General features: G+C 32.7%; 1 protein-coding gene across 1 annotated transcript; it reads left to right on the forward strand.

The window, feature by feature from the left end:
* Nucleotides 1–44: 44 nt before the first annotated feature.
* On the forward strand, nt 45–20,107 carry LOC143065368 (cysteine-rich DPF motif domain-containing protein 1-like). Its single transcript, XM_076238904.1, has 4 exons — nt 45–164; nt 12,774–12,882; nt 14,480–14,563; nt 15,970–20,107. Exons 1-4 carry the CDS (start codon nt 70–72, stop codon nt 15,988–15,990), a joined length of 309 nt encoding a protein of 102 aa, XP_076095019.1. The 5' UTR covers nt 45–69; the 3' UTR covers nt 15,991–20,107.
* Nucleotides 20,108–20,522: the final 415 nt, after the last annotated feature.

Consider the following 20,522-nt stretch of genomic DNA (forward strand, 5'->3'; position numbering starts at 1 on the left):
TTCTCCAAAAAGTTATCCACAGCCCGTATTTGTGTAAAATTACAATCATTTTGAATTTTCCGGTAAAGCATGGAAGAAAACAAGCGATTTTTGTGTCATGCATGTAAATTTTCAAGCACTTATCAATATTTTGGGACAAAACCAAATTTTGCAAAGAATATCATGTAAGAAGTCTTAATCCTTATGTCAACTTTCATCTAGTGTTTTGTATGAAACTGGCTATTTTATATAAATTCAAGCTGCTAATTTTGCCTCAAATTATAAAATATTAGCCTACCAATCACAGGGGCTTGTTTAGTTGGTCAGACGAGTTTTTACATGGAATAGCGACCACCATTGACAGTAAAACCACGTGAACCCACTAAACAAGCTCCTGAGTACCATTATACAGAGAACAAACTCCGCCTCTGATGTGTAGATTGTGTTTTCTCTGGGGTTTTTTTCTAAAGTTATTTTTAAAAAAAACTGCTTTATAGACGTGTTGGCCAGCAACTAGTTTTGTCACAGGTCATTTCGGCCACAGCTGTTTAGGCTATAGTTTAGACAATTTGTTCACACGATTCGGCCTCACTATTTCAAAAGTGGGACAATTCGGTTGAGCTCTGACCTTTTAAAATCAGAATGACTAATAAGATAACACAAACTGTCTATATATTATATACATTTGTACATTATCTGTTGTAGAGTTGTCACTGGCTCAGACGTACATTTTTGTACTTATATATATTATATATATATGTAATAGATGTGCTTTGATGTGCCTGATTAATTCCCCTTAATTCCGATTGAATTATTATTTAGTATTTAAATGCTTATTTTAAGTTAAGTTTGATTTAAATATAGTAAGATAAAAGTAAGGATTGTTAATTTTACTGTTTTAGTATATAACTTTTGATGTTTCTGTAATGTTTTAAGAATATTCATTTATTTAACTTTTCTTCAGTACCTTTTCTGTTAAAGTTCTCCTGATTAATGACAAGTTTAGGATATCATTTGATATTCAGTCGGAGTCGGCCTTGCACAGGCCTCCAAATACTCGCCGGAACTAATATTAGTACTAATCGAGTCTAGAGTTAGCCACCACTTCGATGCAGTACGCCAGAGTTAGTCACCCCTTTTTGGTGCAATTTTACTACTTTAAAACACAACGCGAAGCAAATTTACTTTACTTTTAAGACTAACTGTGGGAACACTCTATTTTTCGTTTTACATTTGAAATTACTTTATTTTTGAACTCCATTTAAGAAAGTTTTCTGACTCCTGTTTTATCCGACTTTGTTTAATGCAATTATTGTACATTTGTGAATAAAATATTGTTTCATTTGATTTATTGTCTGTTGTTCAGCCATAATCTGATATCAGGTATCCCGATGGTCGAATAGGGGCGAAGTACTGGCCACTACACGTCCCGGGAGGTGTCGTCACCGACCCCCTCCGTTACAAATGGTGCAGTGACCAGGATACCTGATCCCTCAGTTTTGGTTTGAATATTTTTATTACATTTATTTTTGATTTTGTTCAATTTTTGATTTTAAAAATGATAAAGTTTGAACAGAAATCTTGTACTTTTGACGGTGTTAGTGCTGATGTACAAGATTATTTTATTCAATTTGAAGCAGTTAGTCTGTGGAATAACTGGAATTTTTCTGAAATGGCTCTTCAGTTAGTAATAAACTTAAGAGAAGAAGCACGAACTATTTTACATCTTCTTACTCCAACTCAGTTGCAAAGCTATGATTTTTTGAAAAGTTTACTTTTTCAATGCTTTAATCCTAAGGAAAGGATAGCTTTTTATAAATTTCAACTGAATAATTGTACAATTTTGCCAGATGAATCTGTGTTTGATTTTGGACATAGATTCAATCTTTTATGTCATCGTGCATATCCAGATAATTTTCAAAGTATGGAATCTTATTTTATGGATCTTTTTATTGGAAAGTTACAGAAGGAAATGGGAAAGTTTGTCCATTTTAAGCATCCTGAAACTTTTGATGATGCTATATTTTTGGCTACAGAGTTTGAATGTTTTAATTTTACAATTGAATCTGTTGAATGTGAAATTGAGGAAAGTGAAGAAAGTTTAGATTTTAGTTGTTTGAAGTCTAGTTTTGATCAAATTGTCAAAGTTCTTAAAAAGCTGGTTTATAAGAAGTTTAAAGTTAGAAAATGTTTTAATTGTTCGGTAGTTGGACATATCAGAGCTAATTGTCCCAATAAAGTTTGTAAAAGTGTCAATTCTGTTCATGTTGTTGAACCAGAAAAACCAGTTTCTACTGCAGTTCATAAGAAAGTGAAAAAAATCATGCAAAGTTGTCAACAGAGTTCAGAATTTATTTCCATCTGACTTGGTTAGATTTTTATCTGTTTATTTTGGGGATGATAATGTGCAAACTTCTTGTTGCAAGACAGGAAAAGTTAAAGTTTTCATATAGTATGTTTTATTCGTTTTAATTTGTATATTTAGTATTTTACTTATTTTGTCAGTTTATATTATTGTTTAGTAGGTATGGTTTCAAAGTTTACATTGGATTTGTTGTTTTTCTTGGTCACGTTAATGAGCCAGTTTTGCCATCGAAACCACCCTCAAAAACGTTGTTTGATTTGATTGCGTTTTTCCTTTGATGTTGGTTTGTTTAGATTGTGGCTAAGTTTCTTGTTTGAATAGGTTTATTTATGAGTTTGCTCATTTATTTGGATTTTTAACCTTTCTGAACCAGTTTTATTGTTTTAAATTTGTTTAGTTTGGTTATGGTTTTCCTTTTGTGACTTTTATAAGTCATGGCAGAAATCTATTGAGTGGCAGGAAGTTTATGTGTGAAGACAACCACCTGATAAAGTAAGCAGTTCTTGTTATCAAGAACACCTTTCTTACTTTTTGTACAACGTTTCAACTTTGATCATCTTGAACCCGGAATTACATGTCATACGTGATTCCGTAAGATCTACAATGGTGGACTAAACCTGGTACAACGATGGACTTTTTAGAACCCGAAAAGACACGTTTAAAGTGTTTTCGTGAGAACAACAATTGGTGGACTATACCTGGTACAACTTGGACCATGCAGATTATCCGTATTAACATTTCCGTTTCCGTTTGAATCTAGAACTGTGTTTTATTGAATGCTGTATAACTGTGTCCGTTTACATTTATATTCTATGGACCATACTTTATAATTTGTGCCGTTTACCGACTATTCATGGACATTTATACCGTGTGGAACTTTTCCGATGGTTGGACCGTGTGTTATTTGACATTTTTGTGACATTTATTGACATTTTATTTGCATTGATTTATATTTTTGTTAATTGTTTTGAACACATCTATTTTAAATAGTTCTTTTCCCAAATATTAATTTCTTTAATATTTGTCCTAAGGGGGGAGGATTGTAATAGATGTGCTTTGATGTGCCTGATTAATTCCCCTTAATTCGGATGGATTAATTATTTAGTATTTAAATGCTTATTTTAAGTTAAGTTTGATTTAAATATAGTAAGATAAAAGTAAGGATTGTTAATTTTACTGTTTTAGTATATAACTTTTGATGTTTCTGTAATGTTTTAAGAATATTCATTTATTTAACTTTTCTTCAGTACCTTTTCTGTTAAAGTTCTCCTGATTAATGACAAGTTTAGGATATCATTTGATATTCAGTCGGAGTCGGCCTTGCACAGGCCTCCAAATACTCGCCGGAACTAATATTAGTACTAATCGAGTCTAGAGTTAGCCACCACTTCGGTGCAGTTCGCCAGAGTTAGTCACCCCTTTTTGGTGCAATTTTACTACTTTAAAACACAACGCGAAGCAAATTTACTTTACTTTTAAGACTAACTGTGGGAACACTCTATTTTTCGTTTTACATTTGAAATTACTTTATTTTTGAACTCCATTTAAGAAAGTCTTCTGACTCCTGTTTTATCCGACTTTGTTTAATGCAATTATTGTACATTTGTGAATAAAATATTGTTTCATTTGATTTATTGTCTGTTGTTCAGCCATAATCTGATATCAGGTATCCCGACGGTGGAATAGGGGCGAAGTACTGGCCACTACACGTCCCGGGAGGTGTCGTCACCGACCCCCTCCGTTACATATATATATATGTAAGCCTCAAATCTATGTCCGGCCTCAAATCTATGTCCTTTCACCAAATCTGTGACTGTGTCCTTTTTAATATTGCGTCAAATCTATGTCCTTTCCGCAAATCTATGTCCTTTTTAATATTGCGTCATAGACATTCCAAATCTATGTCCTTTATTGTCTCAAATCTTTGTCCTGTATTGTCTCACATCTATGTCCTTTATTATACCCCCGCTTTAAAAAAGGGGGGGGTATACTGTTTTACCTCTGTCTGTCAGTCCGTCCGTCAGTCCATCAGTCCGTCAGTCAGTCCGTCCCATGAAACTTTCGTCACATTTTTCTCAGGAACTACACATCCACCCTTTCTGTAATTTGGTATCAACATTTATATATGTCAGCTATACCGTGTGATGCGTTTTCAGATTCATCACTTGACAACTTCCTGTTTACCGAACACTTGTCTGATTTTACACATGATAGCCAAGTTGAAAATTTTCTCAGGAACTACAATACAAGGATTTCTGAAATTTGGTTTCAGGATTTATATAAGTCAGCTATACCGTGTGATGCGTTTTCAGATTCATCACTCGACAACTTCCTGTTTACACATGATAGCCAAGTTGAAAATTTTCATCACATTTTTCTCAGGAACTACAATACAAGGATTTCTGAAATTTGGTTTCAGGATTTATATAAGTCAGCTATACCGTGTGATGCGTTTTCAGATTCATCACTCGACAACTTCCTGTTTACCGAACACTTGCATATTTTTACACTATTAATATTATCCACTTGCAGCGGGGGTATCATCAGTGAGCAGTAGCTCGCAGTTTCACTTGTTTACTCAAATCTATGTCCTTTCATTGACGTAAAACATAACAAAACGTCATCAAGTAAACAATGAAAAGCACACCGAACAAACATTATTATGCGTTTACTTTTCTACATTGGTTAGAGGTATAGGGGGAGGGTTGAGATCTCACAAACATGTTTAACCCCGCCGCATTTATGCGCCTGTCCCAAGTCAGGAGCCTCTGGCCTTTGTTAGTCTTGTATTATTTTAATTTTAGTTTCTTGTGTACAATTTGGAAATTAGTATGGCGTTCATTATCACTGGACTAGTATATATTTGTTTAGGGCCCAGCTGAAGGACGCCTCCGGGTGCGGGAATTTCTCGCTACATTGAAGACCTGTTGGTGACCCTCTGCTGTTGTTTTTTATTTGGTCGGGTTGTTGTCTCTTTGACACATTCCCCATTTCCATTCTCAATTTTATTGAACAAGTGGTTTATATGACAAAAGCAAGGTTAACATTTTATCTGTTAATACACATGGTTTAAAATTGCTTTATATATTTTTTTTTTTAAACTGGAGGAAAATCTGTTATGAAAAGTGGACTGATGGAATATTTTCAAATACGTCAACTAGAGATTTATCCTCTTGAAAATATTTTCTGACAATTATCGGGATATCTTTACTTACTCCTACTTTTGGGGAATATTTATAATTCAAAACAAATCCAGCCATGAACAAAGGGACTGCAGTTGTTACATCTGGTTTCTGGAGCGAAGGAATGTGCCGAAACATAAAGAATGATTCTTTTCGGGGAAAGATTTTTGTTATTAAAGACATAATTACAAGTTTTACATTTGAACTAAATAGATATCAGCTAACACCAAACAATTGATATATGCTTTATCATGTTTATTGTGATTTACAAATATTTTAATTAAAAATATAGAGCATGAAACGTTTATTTTTAGCAATTCAGAATGATTTTATTGATATTTAAAGTAACATATGATTGATAAAGTGGTATGAATGTCAATTTAACAGCAATATGAAAAAATTTAGAGACAATTGGAAGTACCCTGAAGTTGCATACAAATAGTCATTCTTTACTGTCTTTTTACTAAAAAAAGTATGTGTAGTTTAATTATTGAAGACGGCATACAATAATAACACACACATGTAAAGATTTTAACTACAAATATGGAGAAATTACTTTATGAAACAAAAATCATACAAGACCGTTCTTAAAAAACAATATTTTAAATCAGGGACTTTCTTAGTCCCTGTTTAAATACAAGCGAAATAATCTAGCTAGATTTACTTATACTTTAGCTCTTGTACACACAGGGAGAACCCATACCAATAAATTAATATAGAACTATGGGAAATGACTTAATAAAAAAGAAAACCTATAAGTCCGAAATTATTAGACGGGCATACATTTGCGCATGGCTGAAAAAGAATTAAAACATTACACAGTTTTAAAGCCTTATCTTTTATAACGGACATAGATTTGAGAAAAAACGTCACAATTAAAAATTGGCCACAAATTTGAGGCCAAATTATTTTTTAAGGACATAGATTTGTTAATGATGTCATGATAAAAAAGCGGCCACAGATTTGAGGCCAAATATTTTTTTATGGACATAGATTAGCGATTGACGTCACGCTGGGGCATAGATTTGAGAAACGGACACAGATTTGAGGTCGTACACAGATCTGAGGTTTACATTTATATATATATAGCCTCCCAAACGAAGAGCAGTTTAATAATGTGGCAAAATAAGTAAGGCCAAATAAAAAAGTATGTGTGGTTCCATTTACATCTGAAATAAAGTTAGGGTAGGTAGGAAGGTTTTCTTTTTTTTCTTTTTTTCTTTTTTTTTTACATTGAGTCTATGGGAGCAACATTCTGACTTTAACATTGCTTAATGAAAAATGACAATAAAATCTTTAGGGTAGGCTATTTTTAAGCCAAAAAAGTATACACATGGAAAAAAGTATTTGCAACACCTTGATTTTTTAAAACTTGAAAAATCAGCCTCTTATTTTGGATGGAATATGATAAAATAATTGTAAAATAATATTGAAACATAGTTAAGGATAACATTGGCATTAAAACGAAGAAAAAAATGTATAAACATTTTTTTTTATCTAACCACAATTTTGATAACAAAATGAAGTGTTTTTTGTACAAAAAAATGCATTTTACAACTTTTACTGTTGTTGAACTTTACAATGTCAGACATTTCAAAATTAATCTAAGATGATTGTTCACATCAGGGTTGATTGCTATACGCCAAAGAATAAGTACTTTGTCTGATTTTTATTCTCAAAACGACTTATAGTGGAATGGTGATGACCAATAATACGTGCAATTGTCACAGCAACATACCTGCTTCTCTAATGCTGATAATCTGCCATCTTGCTGCAGTTAAGAGTTGTGGATGACCAATTACAAGGTGTCAATAACATAACTTTATAAACTTGGTTATTTAAAGTGTTAAAAACAATGAGGATAAAAACCTCTGTTTTACTATTTACGGTTACAGTAGCTGCATGTGCAGATAAGAACTTATCCAGTCGATATTTATTTATTAAACTCAGGTGATATTTAAATAAAGTTTAACTAGTTCTATTTCAACAAATTATATCACAAAAAAATAAAGAGTGTTTTTTTAATTTGAATTTCAATTTGGTGTTTATCTAACCACAATTTTGATAACAAAATGAAGTGTTTTTTGTACAAAAAAATGCATTTTACAACTTTTACTGTTGTTGAACTTTACAATGTCAGACATTTCAAAATTAATCTAAGATGATTGTTCACATCAGGGTTGATTGCTATACGCCAAAGAATAAGTACTTTGTGCACAGCCTCCATTAAAACTGATAACTGTCTCTTAACGTCTTCTGATTCCTGCCATATTAAAGTCGACTAATTTGTTGCTTAGGTAGCAGCAACCATTCCTGATGAAGGGCATTGTTTATGTCATGACTTGTTTGAACTGGCACTTTACGCTCAATAGTGTCACATATATGCTCAATATGGTTTGATTCCGGCCTACAACTGAGCCAAGGAAGATACACAGAACTCCATTGGAACAATGGATCTTCCTCCACGATGCTAATTTTCAACTTTGGTGAGCTCTGCACTACATTGGATACAGGCAACAGTGTGTCTGTTCGTAAGCATAGGTCCCTGAAATGGTCTTATCGCACGATAAATAGTAGTGAAGAGTCGATCTCCAACAGTCTTGTTTAAAGGCTCCTGTATGGCCACCACTCTCTTTTTAGGATTGTATTGTTTGCAATGGATTTCCTTCTGACCAACCTTCATTATGCTTGATTTTCCCTAGCAGATGTTATAGGGGTCTCTGATCTGGGAAGGTCTTTAACATCGATTTTTGTCTGATTTTTATTCTCAAAACGACTTATAGTGGAATGGTGATGACCAATAATACGTGCAATTGTCACAGCAACATACCTGCTTCTCTAATGCTGATAATCTGCCATCTTGCTGCAGTTAAGAGTTGTGGATGACCAATTACAAGGTGTCAATAACATAACTTTATAAACTTGGTTATTTAAAGTGTTAAAAACAATGAGGATAAAAACCTCTGTTTTACTATTTACGGTTACAGTAGCTGCATGTGCAGATAAGAACTTATCCAGTCGATATTTATTTATTAAACTCAGGTGATATTTAAATAAAGTTTAACTAGTTCTATTTCAACAAATTATATCACAAAAAAATAAAGAGTGTTTTTTTAATTTGAATTTCAATTTGGTGTTGCAATAATTTAAACATTTTCAAAAATTTATCAATGTAGTTGCTCAATTATTCAAGTCATAAACTATTGCTACAATTTTTAAGAAAATTATGTAACTTTTGCAAGGTGCAGGAATCTAATATCTGTTCTAAAAATATGAATGATGTCATTTTTAAATTCATCTTTAAAAATTGGAGTTATCTCCCATTGTCCAGAATTGTAATGATTATGGTATAATCAACTACAACCACTGCTTTATTCAATGCAATATTTATTAATTTTACTTCACACTGATACATTTGTACATTAAAGCAATCTTTACTCTTCAGTGCTTACAGATAATTTGATTATTACCAATTAAGTGCCCACAAGGGGCAAATGGAGAACAAATGTATAAGGAAAAAGAACATTAATTAGCATAGATACATAGAATTTGTAAAAAAAAAACCTTTGGTTTATAGTATATGATACATGTATTTATATGAAATGAAGTTAAAAAAATGAATTTCATCTTAAACATAGCCAGAGAAGCATTTTTGGCAAATTCTTTCATTCATCATCTTTCTGGTTGGGATTGCTTTTTCATTTTGGGGCATGACCCCAACTGTTTTGGAATATTGGAATTATGGACAAAAAACAAGGATTTTCATGTTTTCAGACTATAACTTGAGTATAAGTCTATAGATCTCTTAGAAATTGAACCACAAGGTTCCATATTAAAAATGGAAAGATGGGGCTGATTTTTTTTTTTTTGGGGGGGGGGGGGGGGTATTATTTATGTATAGGAAAAATATAAATTGCCTATTTTTTTTACTTCAATTTTAATAGGATTTATTTCAGTCTGAAATTCTGAAATTCTTGGGTTTAATTTTTTGATTTTGATTTTGGGCCTGATTTTTAAATTGGTTCGCCATTATCAATGATTACGGTCCAAATTGTTTAAGATTAAACTTAGTTTGAATTTAACAAAAAAGCAATTGTTGATGTACTGTACTTCTATATGCTGATTCTAACCATTTATTTCGATTTTTTATTTCTAAAGACTATAAAAGGTAAAAGTCCAATTCAAATTTTTCAGTTCTTTGACCACATTCCTTCTGTGTCAGAAATCTACATGACCTATGCTGTGCTAATTAATTAACCACAATCTTAAATAAATTCAGAAGTGAATGTTGTGTCCATACTTGCCTGAATGTTCTGGGTTTCTCTGTTTTTTATTGCATTAGTATTTGTATGTGAGGGCCTCAGGGAAGCTTGCCACTCCCGGGACTCTACCATACATCTGATTTATAAGACTTCAGTTCACTTTCATTTGTAATTTATTGTCGAGCCTGCAACTTTTGTTGCAGAAAGATCGACATAGGGATAGTGATCCGGCGGCTACGGCGACGGCGGCGTTAGCTAACTTCTTAAAAGCTTTATATTTTAGAAGGTGGAAGACCTGGATGCTTCATACTTTGTAAATAGATACCTCATGTTACGAAGTTTCCGTCAGTCACATGTCCAATGTCCTTGACCTCATTTTCATGGTTCAGTGACCACTGGAAAAAAAATTCAGATTTTTTGTAATGTTGAATTCTCTCTTATTATAAGTAATAGGATAACTATATTTGATATGTGCATACCTTACAAGGTCCTCATGTCTGTCAGACAGTTTTCACTTGACCTCGACCTCATTTCATGGATCAGTGAACAAGGTTAAGTTTTGGTGGTCAAGTCCATATCTCAGATACTATAAGCAATAGGGCTAGTATATTCGGTGTATGGAAGGACTGTAAGGTGTACATGTCCAACTGGCAGGTGTCATCTGACCTTGACCTCATTTCATGGTTCAGTGGTTATAGTTAAATTTTTGTGTTTTGGTCTGTTTTTTTCATACTATATGCAATGGGTCTACCATATTTGTTGTATGGAATGATTGTAAGGTGTACATGTCTAGCTGGCAGATGTCATGTGACCTTGACCTCATTTTCATGGTTCAGTAGTTAAATTTTGTGTTTTGGTCTGTTTTTTTCATACTATATGCAATAGGTCTACTATATTTGTTGTATGGAATGATTGTAAGGTGTACATGTCTAGCGGGCAGATGTCATGTGACCTTGACCTCATTTTCAGTGGTCAAAGTTAAGTTTTTTGAGTTTTGGTCTTTTTATCTAATACTATATGCCATAGTTCAACTATATTTGGTGTATGGAAATATTTTATGATCTTTATGTCAGTAGCGCAGGTTTTTTTTTACCATGACCTCTTTTTCACGGTTCATTGCACAGTGTTAAGTTTTTGTGTTTTGGTCTATTTTTCTTAAACTATAGGTAATAGGTCAACTATATATGTTGTATAGAAGCATTGTTTGCTGTACATGTCTGCCTGGCATGGTTCATCTGACCTTGACCTCATTTTCAAGGTTCATTGGTCTTTGTTTAGTTATCTTGGTTAATGTTAAGTTTATGAGACAGTTGTAATAAAGCTTTAGGACTATCAACATAATATCAATGATTAGTATAGAAGGCGAGACATTTCAGCGTGTGCACTCTTGTTATTATTATTATTGTACCTTATTTTACTAAAGACAACTTTAATTAATACTTCATTACTAGAGACTAACACTAATGAGTGTCTTGACAGAAATCAACACACTCCAGTTTATTATACTGTGGATTCATTTATTTTCGTGGGTACCAATTTTCGTGGATTGTGGATAACTTGCATTTTTCGGGGATATTAATTTTCGTGGACTTGGCATTCCTTTAGGCAATTTGTACGGTATTTCATTGAAAATTTAAATCAATGGTTCTCCTGTTTCCACTAATTCCACGAAAACTGGTATCAACGAATATTACTGAATCCACATTAATTGTTATTAAGCCTTTACAGCTCATTAGATCTAAAACACTGGTAGGGAATGTCAGCTAATATCCATTGTGAAAATCCTAAAATAACATATAATAGGTTTTGAATATTATCCATATACCTGTTTTTATATGTTTAATCGTCCCATAAAGTTTTTAAAAGCAAATAAAGATTTATCCTGTCCTAAATTTTAATCCAATTATAATGAAATAATCAGTTAATCTATGATTAATTAAAATTTTAAAGTACATGTACTCTGTGATTTAAAGTACACACATCCTGGATCAAATTTTCTCTAAATTCAGTGGCCAGTCAGTAGATGTAAATGAGTTTTGTAAAAGACTCTAAATGTAATAAACATGATAACAATTGCATGTACATGTATGTATGTGTTAGTTGAAAATGGATTGGTGATTTGAAGTCATGTTCCTGCTTTTTGAATGAAAGGAATTATTTGGTATATATCAATGTGCAGCAATCTATCAAAAATTAGGACCAGCAAAAAAAATGTGTTCTTTGATGTCATTTATACTTTGTAATATGTATACATAAGTGCCAAATGATATACTGTGGATTTATTATTTTTCGTTGGATATCAATTTTCGTGGATTTCGTGGGAACAGGTAAACAATGAAATTAAATGTTCAACGAATAGCAAATTTTCAATAGGCTTGTAAACAGATTTCAGCAAAACCACGAAATTAAATATCCACGAACATGCAAGTATTTCTTAATCCACGAAAATTGGTACCCACGAAAATAAATGAATCCACAATATACATGTTTGTATCTCAAAGAAGGTTTTTTTGGGGGGTGGAGATTGCCTGAAATGCAATCAAAACCCTATGTTACTGACTTAATATCAAAATCTTCTAAGGCTTATCACTACCTTTTCGATACACAAAATATAGTGCATTGCTCATAACATTCTTTACATCCTATCCATGAACATTTCAAGAAATTTATCAAAAATGTAATATATATTATATGCTCAGATATTCAAGTCACAAAACAATGTTACACCTGTCAAGAAAATTACATAACTATTGCAAAGTGCAGTAATCTAATATCTGTTCTAAAAATATAGATGATGTCACTGTTAAAGTCATCTTTAAAAATTGGAGTTATCTCCCATTGTCCAGAATGTAGTTGAATCAATTTATTGACAATGTAATGTTTAATTTTACTTCCCACTCATAAATAAACACAATCTTTTACCCTTCTGTGCTTACAAGCAATTTGATATTTAATATAGATGAATATTTTCTTTTTGTTCTCTAGTTTAATGGAAGACTCATATTTGTGCAAGGATCCATTTAGTGCTGAAGGAGGCTTTATTACCCTTGGCTCACACTGTTCCATGTGTCAGCTGTCTGTCTGCTGTTCTACGGTAACATCATTAATCATTACTACGCTAGCTGTTTGTTATGGAATATAGGGTGAAATTTATTGTAGAAGTAACTTAAAAAATGTGGTGCACACTGATTGACCAGTGTAGCAGGTAAGTCAGAGCACCACAGTTTTGAGGTTATTTCGAATAGACAGAAAAATATTAGTCATTCCTAATAATTTAGTTCTATATTCTATTTTTCTGGAGTTAATCATGAAAAAACAATGATGAATCACAGTCACATGACATATTATGTTTATCCCGATTGCATTCAATATCGTAGCTGCTACATAGAGCTACCTAGATTTTGGCTATTAAACATAAAGTTAGCCGACATGTACCTGCTTAATAGATCTATATAGCCCAAAAAATCATGCTATCTATATATGCACATAGACCAAGGTGAGAGACACAGGTTCTTGAGAGCCTCTAGTTTATTTTATCCAAGCTGGGACATAAAATATTTCATCATATTTTGTGTACTACGTAAATCTTAAATCAGTGTTTGAAAGTCAGAAAGATAGTTAAAACAATTTTTGGTAATTTCTGCCAAAAAAGAAATGTATCTAAGAATATCCGAATAACAGAAATCTTATTTGGATTAGTTTTAGACTCCATGGAATTTATAACGTCTTTTTGAATATCTATTCCAATAAAGTAGCTATTTTTGGATCGAATGTAATGAGGATCATATTTAAGTTTGTTTCAAAACAGGGGGATTAGCTGGCGATCAATCAGACTTCATTTAGATGGATGTGTCTTAAGAATGAATACAATAGATGAAAAGAAATTTATGGGGTTGGGGAGCAAAAGATTGGAAAGAGAAAAGTATTCATAGTTTGCAGTGGCGGATTCAGGGGGGAGGGGTGGACGATCAATGCATTTGAATGGGAACATATAGTTACTCTGGGTTGGGACCCCTTTTAAATTGGCTGGATCCGCCCCTGTTATAAATTTTGTCAAAGTCTTAATCGCCACTAGTTGATAAAACTTGTGAATAAATTTAACAGAAACGATAAAAAAAATCTAAAAATTTTAAAAAGTTTTTAATTTAAAACTTACCAAAGTCGTTTTTTCCCCCTTTCTTTACCCTACAAGAAACTTTCCTAGGATTCTTCTTCATTTCTAAAACGTTCACGTAAATTGATTGCGTCATATATTAAAACAGATATTGGCCAATCAAATCGGAATATTGGATTTAATTTGCACGGCTCGTGTGACCCTTTAATCCAAACTCCTACATCGTTCTGGTTAATTAGGGTCACACGAGCTGTGCAGATTGAATCCCATATACCGGCTTGCTTCGTCAATAACTCTAACATAATAAACTTTTTGAAAGTGAACTTGGTATGAGTGAAAATTACAAATTTCACACTCTGTGCATACTTGTTAGTATTTATCAATTCTTGCGTTTTTAACTAAATTATAACTTTTGATTTATTCAAAAATTGTGAAAACTCTGCCCTCAAGTGACATATATTATAAAATTAGAGTTCTGTGCTTTCTCTGTATATTTATTGATGGTCTGTATAAAAAATAAAAACATAAATAATTCTGTATGACAGATAGTTGAAATATTATATTTTATGTTTCACAGGATTGCAGCTTGTTCTATACAAAGAGATTTTGTATAGATTGTGTTAAATCAAAGATTGAACAGTTTCCTCAAGAAATTCAACAGGTAAGAACTACATTGTTATTCATAACTATTATTACCTTCTAACTATATGACACTTTAAGTACACTTTCGTGGTTGATAAATGTATGGTCTAAACTAGCATGTACAGTACTAGTCTTTCAATACTCAAAGCCACTTTCCAGAAACTTAGCAATATACATTTGTTTTCAGTTGCAGCTCTGATACACTGGTTGTATAAAATAAGATGAAAGTTTTAACCCCCGCCGCATTTTTGCGCCTGTCCCAAATCAGGAGCCTCTGGCCTTTGTTAGTCTTGTATTATTTTTAATTTTAGTTTCTTGTGTACAATTTGGAGTTTAGTATGGCGTTCATTATCACTGAACTAGTATATATATTGTTTAGGGGACAGCTGAAGGACGCCTCTGGGTGCGGGAATTTTTCGCTGAATTGAAGACCTGTTGGTGACCTTCTGCTGTTGTCTGTTCTTCTATGGTCGGGTTGTTGTCTCTTTGACACATTCCCCATTTTCATTCTCAATTTTATCCTTGACCCACTTTTCACTTTTCACTCAGTGGCTTTTTATTTTTAAAAAGTTTAAATAGTGATTCAACATTCATGTAATTTTGTGAAAGGATTTGACCAATTCTTAAATGCCTACGATTTATCATTCTCAAGAGCTGGATCTATGTGAGCATAACTGTCCTTCTTTTTTTTTATGAAGGTCACTTTTACAAACTTTAATAAGATATTATATGCACATGTTGGGTTTACAACACAGACAGTTTCAACATGTAATAATTATACCCCCGCTTTAAAAAAGGGGGGGTATACTGTTTTATTATACCCCCGCTTTAAAAAAGGGGGGGTATACTGTTTTACCTCTGTCTGTCAGTCCGTCCATCAGTCCGTCCGTCCATCAGTCCGTCAGTCCATCAGTCCGTCAGTCAGTCCGTCCCATGAAACTTTCGTCACATTTTTCTCAGGAACTACACATCAACATTTATATATGTCAGCCATACCGTGTGATGCGTTTTCAGATTCATCACTTGACAACTTCCTGTTTACCGAACACTTGTCTGATTTTACACATGATAGCCAAGTTGAAAATTTTCGTCACATTTTTCTCAGGAACTACAATACAAGGATTTCTGAAATTTGGTTTCAGGATTTATATAAGTCAGCTACACCGTGTGATGCGTTTTCAGATTCATCACTCGACAACTTCCTGTTTACCGAACACTTGCATATTTTTACACTATTAATATTATCCACTTGCGGCGGGGGTATCATCGATCAGTGAGCAGTAGCTCGCAGTTTCACTTGTTTGAAACAATATGCTATGTAATCATTTAATGATATACATGTATAGTAATGAATTCATTAATTCATTAACTATTCAAATAATATTCTGATTATTACTTACAAAATATTTTTTGTTTTATCTTCAGGAAATTTTACGTAAAACTTGACAGAAATAAGATCATTTTCAACATGGTTGTCAAAAGCCATCACAGAACTTGCGACTCAGAGCTTTTTATGTTCCAGCAAGATATAAGATCATTTTCAACATGGTTGTCAAAAGCCATCACAGAACTTGCGACTCCGAGCTTTTTATGTTCCAGCAAGATATAAGATCATTTTCAACATGGTTGTCAAAAGCCACCACAGAACTTGCGACTCAGAGCTTATTATGTTCCAGCAAAGATCAACTAAGTTTTAAAGACATTATTATTAATACAAATTCCTGAAGAATAAGCAGAGACGATGGGAACAAAAAATTCATATTAATGTTATCAACAATATGATGTATAAATCTTTCTAAAATTAAATTGGACTGAATATTAGAATAAAAAAATCAATTATAATTACTTTCTATTGAAAAATGTTGAAAATAAATTGCCATTATGTACCGGTATATTGCCCAGATTTGCATAAGTATTCATAAAAAAAACCATTTGTGTGAATAAAAAGAAATCTATAAGATAGAGTTTGAAATAAAATATGAGAAGATAGATTTCATAATATGTGTTAAGAAGATAAAAAGGAAAAATGGTGTCACTTGGCTTGTTTTCTTGCTGCAAGTAATACATGAAATTTTCACTTTCATTCTAGTATAAAAAAAAAAATACATTAAGAGATGTAGACCGTTGGTTTTCCCGTTTGAATGGTTTTACACTAGTAATTTTGGGGCCCTTTATAGCTTGTTGTTCGGTGTGAGCCAAGGCTCCGTGTTGAAGGTCGTACATTGACCTATAATGGTTTTCTTTTATAAATTGTTATTTGGATGGAGAGTTGTCTCATTGGCACTCACACCACATCTTCCTATATATATTGTCTCCCCTTAGATGGATGAGTTTTAAAAAATAATTCTGAAAAACACAAATATTTGGTATTTATTAAAACATTTTGGATAATGCAATAAATCACTTATTTTTCTTTATACAAATAAACAATTTATTTGTCATATTAATCTGCAGTTCATTGATTTAACCTTAAATGAATAATTGCACATACTGCACAAAGTAAAGTTTTAAAGAATTTATGGTTTGGTCATCTCTGTTATTGAATGTAAATGTACAGAATTTGCCATTTGGTTGCACTAAATCAACATGTATAAATGTTTGTAATATGAACATTGTTTTCTATTCAGGTAGATAGATTAATAGCAATTAAGATCTTTACATTTGTATTTTTCCGAAACTCCATATCCATCCCACTTGAGTTCTAAGATGTCCCCTGATGTGATTTGAGTCACAAAATCAAGGTGTCCATTCATCTTGGTTTCCATCTATCTGCTTGTCCAGCTTAATGCCACTCTCAGGCTAACAATTCTTGCCATATATTTGCTACAGATTTATTTCAGCAATGTTTGAAATTAGTGCTGATCAATTTTTTTGACCGAGTTATGCACCTTGGAAATTTCAAATTTATTAAAAAAAAATGCATTCTAAGCACTCTTAAGCCTACATTTTCATAAGATTTTAATGAAATTTTAATCAAAGATATATATAAAAAATATTTTGGAATTGTTTAATAATCAGTTTTGATTAATTAACTTTTACCTGAATTATGTCCCTTTGGCAAGTTAATTTGAACGAAGTTGCATAATAGGTGGTTCAGGGCTTCAGGTAACATTTCTAGTCAGATTTTTTAATGAAATTTATGTTAAAAGGATTATATCTGCAATGTCAACTACAAATTAGAAAATTAACACTTATCGATTATTTTAATAGGAGTTATGTCCCTTTAAAATGTAAATCTTAAGGAAACTCCATTGTAAGTGCTCATCATCAATTGTAAAATTTAAATTAAACTTATACCATAGGTATATATTAGCAATGTCAAGGATCAGTTGAGAAATCAGAGATAACCAATATTTTTACAAGAGTTATCATGGTTATGTCGCTTCAAAATATTAATTCTTTGAAAAATTGCATTGTTAGCACACTCAATTCTACATTTGTTAATCATTTTTATGATATCTATATGAATGGTTTATATCCATAAGGTCTTAGACAAGTTTATATATACTCTTAAATATATTTATTTATATTATAGTTAACATTGTAAGCAGTGTATCCTTTAAAGGGAAAATATTGTATATGGTTGGTTTTTTTAATGACATAGAATAACTAGGTGCACTTGGAATACTGCAAGTAAAGGGAGCAGAATCTTTGTTTTAGGTCTTCATCTCAAAATTACAGTGGGTTTCTGCCCCCAGCAGAGCAAATGCTTGCTCCAAACTGCATACCCATGACAGCTTCTAGCACCTGTTCTACATCTGTCTGTTGAGTCAGGGGTATACAGGAATTATGATGTCTGTCATATCCATTGTCTGTCACACTGTAGGTTTCCAGAGAACTGCTTTTTGAAATAAATTGAATTTTGAATAGAATGTTGGACCATTGGAGATACCTTTTTTGAAATTGATTGAACTTTTAATGGAATGTGAAATACCATTCAAGACAGGTTTAGTTTGATTTTTTCCTCATTTTTCACTTCTATATTCCAGAGTTATGGTACTTAATTATTGAAAACAATTTTGTGGTTTGTGAATTATAAATGGAGAGCACTTTTGTGAAATAGATTGAAATTTTAATGGAATGTATTGGGCCACTGAAGACAGCGTAATTTGATTTTCATCATTTTAACTTAAACCATTCAAGAGTTATGGTACTTGATTGTTGGAAAAATTCAAAATTGTGTTATCTCTGGATGATGAATAAAAATGACCTAATTTGAAACTGAAAGACAGTTTATATTTGATTTTCTTTATATGCACTCAATTCCAGAGTTATGGTACTTGATTTTTGTCGAGCCTGCAACTTTTGTTGCAGAAAGCTCGACATAGGGATAGTGATCCGGCGGCGGCGGCGGCGGTGTTAGCTCACTTCTTAAAAGCTATATATTTTAGAAAGAAGAAGACCTGGATGCTTCATATTTTGTATATAGATGCCTCATGTTACGAAGTTTCTGTCAGTCAGTCACTTGTCCATTGTCCTTGACCTCATTTTCATGGTTCAGTGACCACTTGAAAAAAAAGTTCAGGTTTTTTGTAATGTTAAATTCTCTCTTACTGTAAGTAATAGGATAACTATATTTAGTATGTGCGTACCTTGCAAGGTCCTCATGCCCGTCAGACAGTTTTCACTTGACCTCGACCTCATTTCATGGATCAGTGAACAAGGTTAAGTTTTGGTGGTCAAGTCCATATCTCAGATACTATAAGCAATAGGTCTAGTATATTCGGTGTATGGAAGGACTGTAAGGTGTACATGTCCAACTGGCAGGTGTCATCTGACCTTGACCTCATTTTCATGGTTCAGTGGTTATAGTTAAGTTTTTGTGTTTTGGTCTGTTTTTCTCATACTTTATGCAATAGGTTTACTATATTTGTTGTATGGAATGATTGTAAGGTGTACATGTCTAGCGGGCAGATGTCATCTGACCTTGACCTCATTTTCATTTTCATGGTTCAGTGGTTATAGTTAAGTTTTTGTGTTTTGGTCTGTTTTTCTCATACTTTATGCAATAGGTTTACTATATTTGTTGTATGGAATGATTGTAAGGTGAACATGTCTAGCGGGCTGATGTCATCTGACCTTGACCTCATTTTCATGGTTGAGTGGTCAAAGTTAAGTTTTTGAGTTTTGGTCTTTTTATCTAATACTATATGTCATAGGTCAACTATATTTGGTGTATGGAAATATTTTATGATCTATATGTCAGTCGTGTAGGTTTTATTTAACCTTGACCTGGTTTTCACGGTTCATTGCTCAGTGTTAAGTTTTTGTGTTTTGGTCTATTTTCTTAAACTATAAGCAATAGGTCAACTATATTTGTTGTATGGAAGCATTGTTAGCTGTACATGTCTGCCTGGCATATGGTTCAACTGACCTTGACCTCATTTTCATGGTTCATGTTAAGTTTATATGACAGTCGTAATAAAGCTTTATATTTAGGAGTATCAACATAATATCAATGATTAGTAAAGAAGGCGAGACATTTCAGTGTGTGCACTCTTGTTGGAAAAATTCAACATTTTGTAGTTTCTGTATTATTTTAATAAAGAATTTCTTTTTGAAACTTGTTGAAATTTTTATTAAATGGTTTGTACCCTTTATCACATGCAAAGTTTTGATTTGCATTGTTTTCACTTATATGTCGAAGTGTTTTGGTAATTGATTGTTTGATTTTTTAAAAAACTTCAATAAAAGGAGATGTGGTAGGTTTTCCGATGAGACAACTATCCACCAAAGTTCAAAGTTTGCTTCCAGATAATTAATGGAGACACCCTTTTTCATTGTGGCATCATTTACTTAGATTTGATCAGAGTATCTCTAGTTTTTTGGCTAATGATTGTATATACTGCAAATAAATCTAGATTGTCACTGGCATGATAGCTAAATTTCCAGGCTATACTGACAGAGATCTGTACCTTGAGAAAGGAGGTGTTCAACATGTAATTCATATAAACAGGAGGTTCCAACCTTATGTCCTC

This window comes from Mytilus galloprovincialis, chromosome 1 (genome assembly GCF_965363235.1).
Source record: "Mytilus galloprovincialis chromosome 1, xbMytGall1.hap1.1, whole genome shotgun sequence".
Classification (NCBI taxonomy): Eukaryota; Metazoa; Mollusca; class Bivalvia; order Mytilida; family Mytilidae; genus Mytilus; species Mytilus galloprovincialis.

What these genes read in the sequence shown, in the direction of transcription:
- LOC143065368 (XM_076238904.1), top strand. Translation starts at nt 70, where the DNA reads ATGGAAGAAAACAAGCGATTTTTGTGTCATGCATGTAAATTTTCAAGC. An exon ending in AATTTTGCAAAGAATATCAT is followed by an intron (nt 165 to 12,773) that starts GTAAGAAGTCTT and finishes TTTGTTCTCTAG; the next exon opens with TTTAATGGAAGACTCATATT. An exon ending in TGTCTGTCTGCTGTTCTACG is followed by an intron (nt 12,883 to 14,479) that starts GTAACATCATTA and finishes TATGTTTCACAG; the next exon opens with GATTGCAGCTTGTTCTATAC.